At 42.5% G+C, this 11,829-nt stretch overlaps 1 protein-coding gene across 1 annotated transcript in view; it reads left to right on the forward strand.

Moving 5' to 3' along the window:
- The window catches only part of LOC117605124 (uncharacterized), a 28,391-nt gene extending 17,347 nt beyond the window's left edge, over positions 1–11,044 (forward strand). Inside the window, exons 2-14 of the mRNA XM_034326069.2 lie at positions 1,173–1,376; positions 1,563–1,658; positions 1,865–2,050; positions 2,150–2,188; positions 4,069–4,260; positions 5,239–5,333; positions 6,202–6,441; positions 6,513–6,824; positions 7,052–7,326; positions 7,698–7,876; positions 7,953–8,081; positions 8,158–8,343; positions 8,440–11,044. Of these exons, the coding sequence (XP_034181960.2) occupies positions 1,173–1,376; positions 1,563–1,658; positions 1,865–2,050; positions 2,150–2,188; positions 4,069–4,260; positions 5,239–5,333; positions 6,202–6,441; positions 6,513–6,824; positions 7,052–7,326; positions 7,698–7,876; positions 7,953–8,081; positions 8,158–8,343; positions 8,440–9,482 (3,176 nt within the window). The 3' untranslated portion in view covers positions 9,483–11,044. The remainder of the gene's footprint in view (positions 1–1,172; positions 1,377–1,562; positions 1,659–1,864; positions 2,051–2,149; positions 2,189–4,068; positions 4,261–5,238; positions 5,334–6,201; positions 6,442–6,512; positions 6,825–7,051; positions 7,327–7,697; positions 7,877–7,952; positions 8,082–8,157; positions 8,344–8,439) is intronic.
- The last annotated feature ends 785 nt before the right edge of the window (positions 11,045–11,829 follow it).

The raw sequence follows: 11,829 nt of genomic DNA on the forward strand, positions 1-11,829 counted from the left end.
ATGAATTCTATTACCAGGGATATAAAAAATGATCATCCCACTTTCGTTCCCTTTTTTATTTCGACCACATCAATCCTCATATTTCGCATTATTTTACACGGGGCGCACTCGCTGACTTCATCCCCCATAAACACGTCAGTTTGACGCGTCATGCGATAAACATTTATTTCCCTCTTCTTGTATTTTCCGCCTTTAAATCTTATTACCATTCTGTCACTCGGGTCTACTGTTTATAGGGTTGTTCTAGTTGCTTGAAGGGAATTAGGAACACAAAGTCTTCGCCAGCTTGTGGATTAGATTATCGTTGAATAACAAAATTTTCCTATAAACGTGTTTCTCTATTTTTTTTCTTTCTTTTTTTTTTTTTTTTGCATAGAAGTAGAGCTTTATTCATCGGTTGAAAAATGTTCAACCAGCGAATCAAAGGTTATTTTTGCGTTATTCCAGCGTGTAAAGCTCAATTACAACTTGTTCCACGGTGATACCTTGTAATCCTATTCGTTTCCGGCGCGAACTCGCGCGAAATTTTACGATTTAACGTGCAACCAAATAATTTCAGCGCTTCGCGCTTTCGATGAAAGTACGAATTCCACGCCGTTAAACTCGTTAATTGATCAACTTTGAGAATTTAATTATTATTTCAATTCGTTGGTTTCGAGCCTCTCTCTTTTTTTATTTTCCCTTCGTTTCTTTCAGTTATGATAGATCGACGATGTTGCCAAGCGAGTATACATGTTTTATGTTATTTGATTTGCTTCGTTTTTTGCGGCATTGCAGTGCGGCCTGCTGGAAAATTGTGTTTGAAAAATGTACGAGGTAAATTGGTCGAGACTCGGTTAACAAACGTGATAAATGGAATGGATTTTATCATTTTGCTCTTCTTTCCTTTCTTTTTTTCTCTCGTACAATTGTACGGGTAATTAGAGTCGTTGAAATATTAACTGGCAAATATGAAACCCCTTTTTGGTAATGGTGCTTTTCCACGTCGAATCAAGGATTAATTTATGGTGTATTATTGATACGGGGTAAAAAATTCTATCCTTTTACAATTGCGTCCGTTAAGCTTGAACAGCTTGAAAATTTTAATTCCACAATTATTAAGAGATACTCTAACGAACCTTACCAATGAACTTCGACTCGTCTGACCAGTGAAACCGGATGTTCCGTTACAGGATGTAGGTACGAGGGTCGTAGATATCAAGAGGGCACGTCGGTGATCACGTCCGAGCCCTGCTTGCAGTGCAGATGCACAGAGGGTGCGCTCCGATGTCGTCTACGAGTTTGTCCACGATTACCTAACCCTCCACCCTCTGGATGCCGCGTTCGTTCACCAGGGGAGAACGTTTGCTGTGCCGAGCTGGTTTGCGGACAGAGCCGTGAGTAAACGTTAATAGAATACATTATAATTCCGTAGTCGTACACCGGCTACTTCGTATTATTACATTAAACGTTGTTAATGTCACTCGAACGAAATTACCTTTTCACAATACCGGTAACTTCTACCGTATTAAAGAGGATTTCATAAATGTTTAACTGGAATGAAACGTACATGAATTTTACAGGGGACTCGGTGAACACGTTAAGGAGATCCAACATTCACGCGGACCAGGAAGAGCAAAGCGAAGATGAGCAAGAGCCTCATAATTCTCGCGTACAAGGTAACTGTTACGTAAATAATAAGTATTTTGGTACTTGTTGACGATAGTGTGTGTCGAAAAATGATTTTAACCAACGAACGTAACGTTCTCTGAAGAAGAACAAGATAAAAAGGGAGGAAAATAACACCCTTAGAATAGGCCGTGCACGAGGATGTTCTCACTTAAAAGATTCAACCAGCTTGAAGGTTGTTCGTGTTAACAATCAGGTTGCCTGCACGAGGGCGTGAGATACGGGCCTGGTTCAGCGATGATGGGTTCACGTAGATGCGAGTATTGCTACTGCATCTCTGGCGCGAGAAGATGCATCAGACCGAAGTGCTTGCTGCCCCTGCCAGGATGCACTCCGCTCTATGCACCTCACTCCTGCTGCCCTGTTTCTTACAATTGCACCCGTGAGTCTTACTCCCTTTCGTCACGAACATAGTTTATCTACTCTCTTCTTTCAATCGAAATAACTCATAACAGCCTCTCTTCGTTCTCTTTCTTTAAAGATTTGCAGTCATCCACCGTGGCACCAGTGATGGGAAACGGTAAGTTTCATGAATTATTTCTTTTTTTGTTTTCTATATATGGTAAACGTCGATTCATATTTTTTCATTAATTTCATCCCTCTATAGAGTATTTGACTTTTAGTTTGCTTGCTGATCCTGAACGATGGTTTAATAATCGCCTGCAACGCAAGCAGACACGTCGGTACTGTCTCTTGGAGAAAAGCCCCTCAGACAGCGGCTCTATCCGGTGAAAGTTGCGACGAAAAGTTTAAACGTGATAAAAAGGAAAGTTTTCCACTGGTCGCTATATCAGCCGCTTTGGAAGAAGCCACGCCATGCTGTTGGTTGGATGGCTGAGTTTAAATTTAAGCTCAGCTTATAAGGAAAAATCGCGTCGCGAGACAAAATCAGGCGTCCGTTGTATCCCTGAACTTTTAATTCTTTTAAATTGCACAGGATTTTATCCAGCATCGAGTACCCTCTAATTATCATTAAAAGAGGTTCTCTCAAGAATCTCCCAGATGCGGTTGACTTTCTTCTAGTTTATAAAAGTTGCCTTCAAAATATAGAACGCGTGGAAAGGGGAACGTTTAGTGAAATAAAGCACTGTTTACCGTCTGCGCTGTGTTGTCTCTCGGTGACACTTGTTTCATAAAGATTTCCGCAATGCCGACGGCCATTTTTCTTTGCTCGTTCACTTAACAGTCCAGTTTCATTCAATTTTACCTTTCCTTTTCCTGGAAAAATGAAAATCGTGCTGTCCTGACAAATCCGACGGGTGAAGCGACAATTTTGTTCTCTCTTAGCGAAAAATTTACTTCTTTTTGTTTCAACACACTTGATATATACTTTCGCGCTTTTGTTTAATCACAGTAGAAATATCTAATATTTAGTCGGACGCGCTTTAATTGCAATTGCGAAAGATAAGAATGTTTCATTCTCTGTTATAATATTCGAATCACAGTCGAGTACTCTACACCCATCGCTATAAAGCTTCTTTCCGTCGTCTCTTCTTTTCCGTCCATTTAAACGACACAGAGAGTATCAACCACTGGAAGAGTTCCATTTTCAGATACTCGTCGGTGCCGTCTGTTTAACGACCACTTTCGGTGACCGTTTAAAACTGGAATCGACTTCTAAAGCATGCTTTCTAGCCCATTAGAATGTTCATCCCGATGAAACTAGGTACTGTTCGGACCGCAGACTTAATTCTAAACAACTCCACAGAAACTATTCGTCCGATGAGACTCTGTTCAGTTTCAACATCGCTTCGGAACCCATAAATAACGATCAAATAGGGGCTCGATTGATTCGTCTCTGCGGTCAGAAACAACATTAACCCCCGACGATGTAACCCTTAATGACACCTTTGGGTTAGCTTGTTTCCATCCAACTTCGTCGGAATCGGAATATCCAATAATATCGACTTCCTTCGCTTCCTTTTTTTCATTATTCGTGCGAGAAAGGGTGAGAAAGTAGATTAGTTTTCGGTGCTTTATGAATCGCTGGAAGCTTCCACTGAACCGATCCAAGAGATTATCCTCCCGGAGAGCTGTTTCGTTGTTCTTCAACCTACTTCGAACGGGTTCGAAAGTTAAATTGCCGGATTTGCCGAGCTTTGATTAGCTTGCAAGCTTTTTAGCCCGATTCCGGGCCGAATAATAGCGTCGAACGAGAGATCGAGGGTTATCGCGAAACACGATATTGCCACGCGTTCGCTTCAACCCTTCCCTCCTCTGCTTTTTCAACGGATTTCGCTTCGAATTACTGCGATGCAGTTGAACAACTTTGTTCTTTCGATAGCCGTATCTTTCGCAAGTTTCGTGTAAAATTATTGAGAGAGTCTTCATGGAAATCTCAGAGGTTCCGTAAAATTTTCAACGCGTCGCCTTGCTATTTAATGAAATTTCTGTTCGCAGGATGTCGTATAGGTTTGAAAATGTACGAGGAGGGGGAAATGGTGAGGGACATCGAGTGGAAGGCCGCCTGCGATAATTGTTTCTGCGCTATGGGTGCAGTACGATGCGTTCCGCTCGCCTGCGCGCCTCCTCTTCAAGGTTGCAGCCCGATCGTACGCGAAGGACACTGTTGTCCGTCCACCTACAACTGCAGTGAGTCGCGACACAATTCGCATCAGGGTTGCCGCGATTTCGCCCCGCCCGCCACCGACTGGCCCACCCGATTTGTGTTTTCCGGCCGAGTCCTGCACCATCATCAACCTCGCCGGGAACGTGTTCCCTCGTAAATCGAGCTCCTTGTCCTTCCTGTTTCCGGAATATTATCGGCAGTATAGCGAAGAACAATTTCGTTGGATGATCGTAATTTCGCTGTTCGCGGTTCCTCGTTTTGTGGAATCGTTATTGAAACCGGCAAGGGAGAAACGGTGTGAAGGGGCGAAGTTGAAGATTGAAAATGATAATTTTTAGAAACAAAAATTTCGAATATGCGACTGTAGATGCGACGAGCGTGAAAAAACACGAGATTAGAATTTTTAATTTATAACGTCGCGTATGAAAGTCCATAATTATCATTTCACTACGACATTAACTATTCGTCTTGCTCGAAGGAGAGTTATTTTTGCGCGAATATTAATGTCTGCCACGAAACTGCCGTTTCAATCTTACGAGCAGAGAAATCCCAAGGAACAGGGTAAGTTAGATTGAATTAGGAAATCGTGTGGGAAAAGGGGACTCGCGGGGAGGATCATTAAATCTGAATGCTTCGTCGAGTGTCTGGATCCCGTGAAAAGGATAATATTCTCCGCGATTTCGAAGCTCGCGAACGTTTTGATTGAAATTCTTCTCCAAACCCGTGTCAATTCACAGTTCGCGATATTAACTGTCTTATTCGACAATTTCGCTCGAAAGAAAAACATTTAATGTGTGTTATTTATAAAAATTTCATCGATACCAAAGCTCGTTCCAATTTTCACCGAGTTTTCCGACGGAAAGGGGGAAAAAAGAGAGAGAGAGGGAAACACAAGCCGGGTGGGGCGACCCGCAAAAACCCTGTGCTCTTTCACAACCCTGATTACCACCTAGGTGTTCTAGCCCGAATGCCATAAGAAACTGACAGATTAAACGTTCAAGGCGGTAGCATCGAGGTTAAGGCCACCCAGAACTACGCTTCGTACGCGTTCATCAGCAAGGACTACGCCAAGTTTCGCAAGGAGACCAATTTCTTCGTACGTTTTCAGCGTTTTTCATCCGATTCTTTTACTTCCTGCTTGCCACCTTGATGGATCATTCTATTTCTATCGCTTCATTTGCTTTCCAATCAATGATATTAGTTTTGATCGATTCATTTCGAACTGGTGGTACGGTATTGCATGAATCCTTTAACTCCTCCTCGTCGTTCCTTTTCCAAAACGCAATAGCAAAATTGTACTAACTAAGTCGAAAGCGGTTGAACAAATGATCGTATAATTGTTTCGGTGCAACAGAACGCTGACAGCGTCGTAACAAACATGACTGTCCAATTCTGGGTAGCTCAGATCTCTGACTAGGAATGCATCCCGTTGCGTTCCTCGACTAACTAAGTTAAATGTCTAACCGGCGTTCATTTCGCCAGGATTGCATTAATTAAATTCCGTACCAGTTGTAAATCACGTAGCGGGGTCGTGAACGTACCCGTAGCTGTCTTTTATGACGATCGATGACAGAGGGAATCTTTCCAGAGAATCCGGAACATAGCGAGCACATTGATCTGATCCTTTAATGAAATATTCCAGATTACTGTCTTTCGACCTATCAATTATACATTTTCGCAACTACGAATCATTGACAGATAATTCACTGCTCGAAACTGAATAGTACCAGTACCGCCTATTGTTACCGATAGGATTATTACAACATAGTACATGTTTCAGTACCGAGCTAATTAATTTAAACCGATTATTAATTTCAATCGCGTACATTGTTCGTGTCGTTAAAACATCGGATTAATTATATACTAACCGGTTGAATCATCATTACAATCATTGTTATAAAATAGAAAAGTAATTCAACAGATTACGTTCAGCTTAATTAGCACTCTCGAATAATTCTTCACAGTCGTCCATCGATCAAATAACAAATCCTCCGGTGGAAGGACGAGGTCATCGAGTGGTCGAGGAACGAATTGATTCCAGCACCAAACAACTCGACGAGGAATCTTCGATCGCGACCGATTCAACGTCCTCATTGCCTTCCACATTTGAAACAGACATGATGGACAACGAGATCCTGGAGACGGTCGACTACGTCAAATCTAGCCCGGAAATCGTCACTACCACTCAGACTTCCTCCGAGGAGGTAATTCTTGCAGACTACGTGAAATATCTAACTGTGGTATATAGAAAATTGAAATTTGCCTCGCATTTCAGTGGACGACGAGCGTGGAATCGACAACGCTGGAGGCGACTTTAGCCAGCAAAGAGGATGATTCCGCGAACGACTCGTCGACGACTTTCCCGACGAGCATCGTCGACGAGTCAACGATCACAACCGTCGAGGATCTGTCGTCCATGGATGACGCGACGACGGAATCGAGGATCCTGTTATCGGAAGCGAGCGGAAACGACACGGTGCCGGATGGAGAGAAGAAAATCGACGTAACCGTAAGGAAGGAGAACATCAGCTCCTCGAGCTCGACGAATGCTCAACTCGAACAGAATCTCGAGCTCGTCAATTCCACGGTTAGTGTGCAAATAAATAGAAGATCCTATGGTAAATTTTCATATAAACGCGTTCGGGACGTTTAAAACAGAGATTCAAGAGCTATTTGCTCTCCTAGTACCCAGATAAAGATATCAATTTGTGTTCCCTTTGCTGTCACGTCAATCGATCGATTAACGTCCAATTCGGTCGGAACTATTGCTATCAATCTTCATTGAAACGAAAGCACGTAACCTGTTGCGATCAGGTGGATCCGGTAGCTAGTACAGAGTCCATGGTCAAAGGAGGATCCGTCAGCAAAACGTCATCCAGCGTGCTAATGCCGGACGACATTCTGGTGATGAACGTGACTGTGAAAACGAACGTCTCGGTGGGTCACATTCAGGGTGTCACGATAAACCCTGTTAGGTCAATTCCGCCGGACGTCGAGGCCATACTGAACATCACTCATAGACAGAAGGGCGAGGACTACGATTACGATTACAGCGAGCCAACGCTACCGCCCTCCTTACCGAATGTCAGGTAAGGTAAATAGCGACCCTACAAACCAGGTGGGCGTAGAAAATAGAGAAACTGCTTCCCTTCTTCCGGCGCGTTAAGAAAATTGCAGAAAATTAACGATCTTTATGAATATCCGTCTCTTTTCTCTATTTAAAAAGTCGTACTAATTACCATCCCGGTTCACTAATGGTTCACTTGACACGGAATCGTTTGAAAAGAACACTTTACCGCGTGTTTAGTGGCAAATTTTCCTCCTTCTTCGCTGAAGAACGAGTGCTGTAATTTGCCGTCACTTGCCGCGAAAGAGGCGAATAAGTCTCGAGAGTTCTCCTTTTGTCCCGAGAATTTCCTCGCGGAAAATTAAGACGCTGGATTTCTACGGTTTTCCCTAGGATCATTCCGTTCGTCGCAGCGGACGCTTTGGTGAAAGACAAGGCGGTTCCGTCGCCTGTCACCGGATATCCGGCCGGATCGGTGGTGGTGCCGCCGGAACTGCGACCGACCGACACATCAGGATTTTACGACATCGCCACTCAAGAAAACAGGTTTAGCCCGCCTGTAGAGACCGAAGGTGGGTCATATTTTTCCACGAACCATTCGGATAAATTTTCTTTTCTTTTCTAAAATTTCACTCACCTTTCCATAAGGTGGATTCGTACCGAGGGAGCCACTCTATTTCGACCCTCCTTATCACTCGACCGATTTGAATCTGGAAATCGGCACCGGGGTCACCGTTGTCCCTGCACCGATCACTAACCCTCATCGCAAAATTGACGGTAATGTATCTTCTTATTTTCCGTATCAGAAAAACTTTGAGAAAATTCATTTGTTTCTCTTTTGCATACCGTTCAGCCAGCCATTGTTTGTTCGAAAACATGGAGCATCGCCACGGGGAAATTTTACCAAGCAGTAACATCTGCGTGATTTGCATGTGTTACTATGGCGAAGTGGTGTGTTCCACAGAAAAGTGTCCACTTCTGAAGATAGGTTGCAGAAGAATCAACACCGAAGACACTTGTTGCGGGAAAATAGTTTGCGGTATTAAGAAAATCATCTAATTATTCATCGAACTCTTTCCATTAATTGAGAAAAGAAAATTTGCTCGAAAGATGTTACTCTTCCGAATTTTTCCAGTGGAAACCGAAGAATCTCCAACGGTAGTGTTAGATCGCGCGGACGCGACCGCTCCGTCGCTCCATCAGCCCATAGTGTCGCCAGATCCGTTCCGTGACGTGATCAAGACGGAGCCAGCCCCGGATTTACCATCCCTGATCGAGGACATGATCCCCTACCTGGTGGAGCACGGGATTACCACCCCCGTCACGACCACCTTGAAGCCTTTACAGAGCCAGCCAGCCAATCACCAACAACACCCGACGAATTTCGATTACATGGACAAGTTAACCCTGATACGTCCACCCTACAGACCCGAAGAGGGTGTCGACAGTCTAGTGACCAAGAACAAGTTCACCGTCAATCAGGAGGGCCAACTTAAAGAGGGAGTTCTATCTAGTTACAACTCAAAGGAAGATCAGATTCTCGAACACGTTTCAGAATCTGTTCACCAGGTCCCAGGTTTCGATTACGAAAAGATAAGCTCACCGTTGACGGACCGTACCATCGCGACGAAGAGATACGAAGATCATCATATTTCTTCTAACAACATCACGGAGTCTACTTTCTCTAAATTAAACGACTCGAAAAGAAACGACAGCGTTACGTCTAGTAGACCTGATTTCAAAGACCATTCATCGATGATCAACGAGACCAATGTTCGATCCACCACGTTGAAAACTCCAGAAGACCTGGAAGAACCTATATTCTCCCTCGATACTGTCCTGGATCTACTGTTCCCTTCAGACACAGCGAATAACAGCCCTGTTAGCGAAAGTACTAGAACCCCAGAATCTACCACAACCAGCAGGTCAACCACGAAGCTGAAGAGCTCTACTGAGTCTGCGAAGAGTACAGAACAGCCTGTGACGGAAGCTGCGACCGTCTCGAAGGTCCTGGAGAACGAGATCCCCGTTCCAGTGGCTAGTTTATTGAAACTGGCAGGATGCAACATTTACGGTAGGATGTATCGCGTTGGGAGGATCATCACCGAGCTGTCTGGACCCTGTCTAGAGTGCAGGTGCACGGAAATCGGTGTTCAATGCAAGCAATTGCAATGTTGATGGATGTTAGGTTTTTGAAAGGCTGTTTCCCTTGCGATTCGCTTCGTTCGAATTAACAGATTCATTGCAAAGATCTCGACGAAGATAATCGGTGAATTTTACTTCTCAATAAGCAGTGAATGGGTTAATTTTTCTTCTCTGTTTCGTTTTACAAGTAGATCTACTTCGGTGCCACGATGAAAATAGTGTATAATTTCGAACACGTTCCGAGATTAGATGGTTATTTCACGATGATATGTTGCTATAATCTCGAGCCAAGAAATCTAGAATTTCAATTATTACGTTCTCGGGTAATCTGCGATGAAATCCTGCGATCTCACTTACGGAACTTCCGACTCGCCCAGTTATATACGCGAAGACGGAGCAAAGAATCTAGCATTTCATCCTCTTATCATTCCAGCAAATTGCAACTCTTCGTGATTCCGTTTCAATTACCCGAAGACCCGTGTGTTTAAATTTATCACGGGCCATCGTCTATTCCTGCAAAACTGTTAAATATCTGCTGTTAGACACTTTCTAAAGGCACGATCTTTCAAGATCAATGGAGGGTTAATTAACTCTTCAACTTTAACCATCGATCATTCGGACGACGTTCAGCCTCATTATCTCTTTTGGAAAATCAATGTTGCCGGGTTGTTCATTAATAAATCATGCTGCGTTCAGGATATATGATACTTCAAATACATGAAATTCTCGAAAAATTCAATTACTTCTGGCTAAGGTACTGCCATAGAAAAAAAGAGATGGCATTTCTTTTTATTTTAACAGTGTCGTTGACCAGCTCATAAACGCTCCTTGGAAAGGATCTAGAACCGTTGGAAGATCGATCAGGATGTAATTGTGAGGAATAGCCGTTCCGTGCTCGGCAAGGATAAGTGGATAAAGACGGAAGTTAGCAGGCTGGCCGGGTCCTTCCGCTTTAACGGGAATTATCCCGGGATGGCGGTCGGTGTCCCGTTTTGATTTATCCCTGCAATTTATCTGAGCCGATTAAATGCAAAAGATACGAGCCTTGGGACGTAGTATCACGAACACCGAATTATCTTGTTAAGTCAACCTCGATTTTCTCTAAGGCTTTACAAATTAACCATTTCGTATAAAATACAAGACAATTACTATCTTATCATCGATTTTTTTTTTCAGTTTCATTGATTAGAAATGATCCCGGAACGAAGATTCGAATAATTAATAAGGTTCGTTATTTAAAATAATCGTGGCACTTTAATTAATGGCAGAATCGACGTAGGTATATTTAATCTTGTACGTTTCTTTATTTTCTATAGATACTGTGTACTGCGTAGTATATCACGTATGTAATTAATAGTCTATTGTATGATATCATCAACAAGTGTAGCTAGTAATTAATGTAATGTAATCAATGAAGACTATAATCGAGCTAGAACGATCCTTCGCGCCCGCCCATCGTTTCATCTTATCTCGTTTCACCGCAATTCTTTCTTTTCGTTTAAGAATTGAGAATAATAGGATAGATGTTTGATGATAATGATCACGAAGAAACGTATTCGTTTCTGTATGTATCGAAACCGTAAAAATGCCGCACAGAGGCTTGTACTATATATATTTTATTATATATTTGTCGTAATAAAAGAAATTTACAGAAACAAATTGTCGCACTGATTCTTCCCTGAACAAAATTCCTGAACATTGTTTTACCGTGGTTCCTACCATTGGATACCGCAATCAATACAGGAATCAAGATAAAGAATATATTCTTACCTTGTCTCCTGTTTCTGAATTACCTGAATCGAACTGTGGAGAATAAAATGAATTCCTTCCGTAGAGTTCTTCGAGTGTGTAACGAAGTGAATTCTCGCGCTAAGGATAGCAATCTTTCTCTTATTCTTCTAGAAATGGCTACAACGGAGAAATCAAATGAAAAATTTAAACATAAAGATTTCCAATTGTAATTGTAAAAATTAAAGCGAACTCACCATCGTTTGATAAGAGAATTCTAAAAGAAAATTGCTTCCACAAAATACTTTGAAATTAAAGCAGAGGATTAACGTGTCAATCTATAAAAGAACCAGAGCAATTGTTTATAAAACATCATACGAAGTGAAACATTGAAATAAAACAATGATTGTCAGGTAAAAGACACGATTAAGAGGATTACGGGAACCGCGGTACGATATCGACTTTATTGCAGGCAATCGATTGTTTCGATACACAATGGGGAAAGGGGTGATTTTAACCCCCCGTTAAATATGCCCGTGACCGAATCACAGCGTATATAATCGCATTTATATCCCAATAGTTATATTTACAGATATATCGTATTATCGTTACTATCAATCGTGTCGACTAACATAATCACAGCCAGTTCGCC

The sequence above is a fragment of the Osmia lignaria genome, chromosome 3 (assembly GCF_051020975.1).
Source record: "Osmia lignaria lignaria isolate PbOS001 chromosome 3, iyOsmLign1, whole genome shotgun sequence".
NCBI lineage: Eukaryota > Metazoa > Arthropoda > Insecta > Hymenoptera > Megachilidae > Osmia > Osmia lignaria.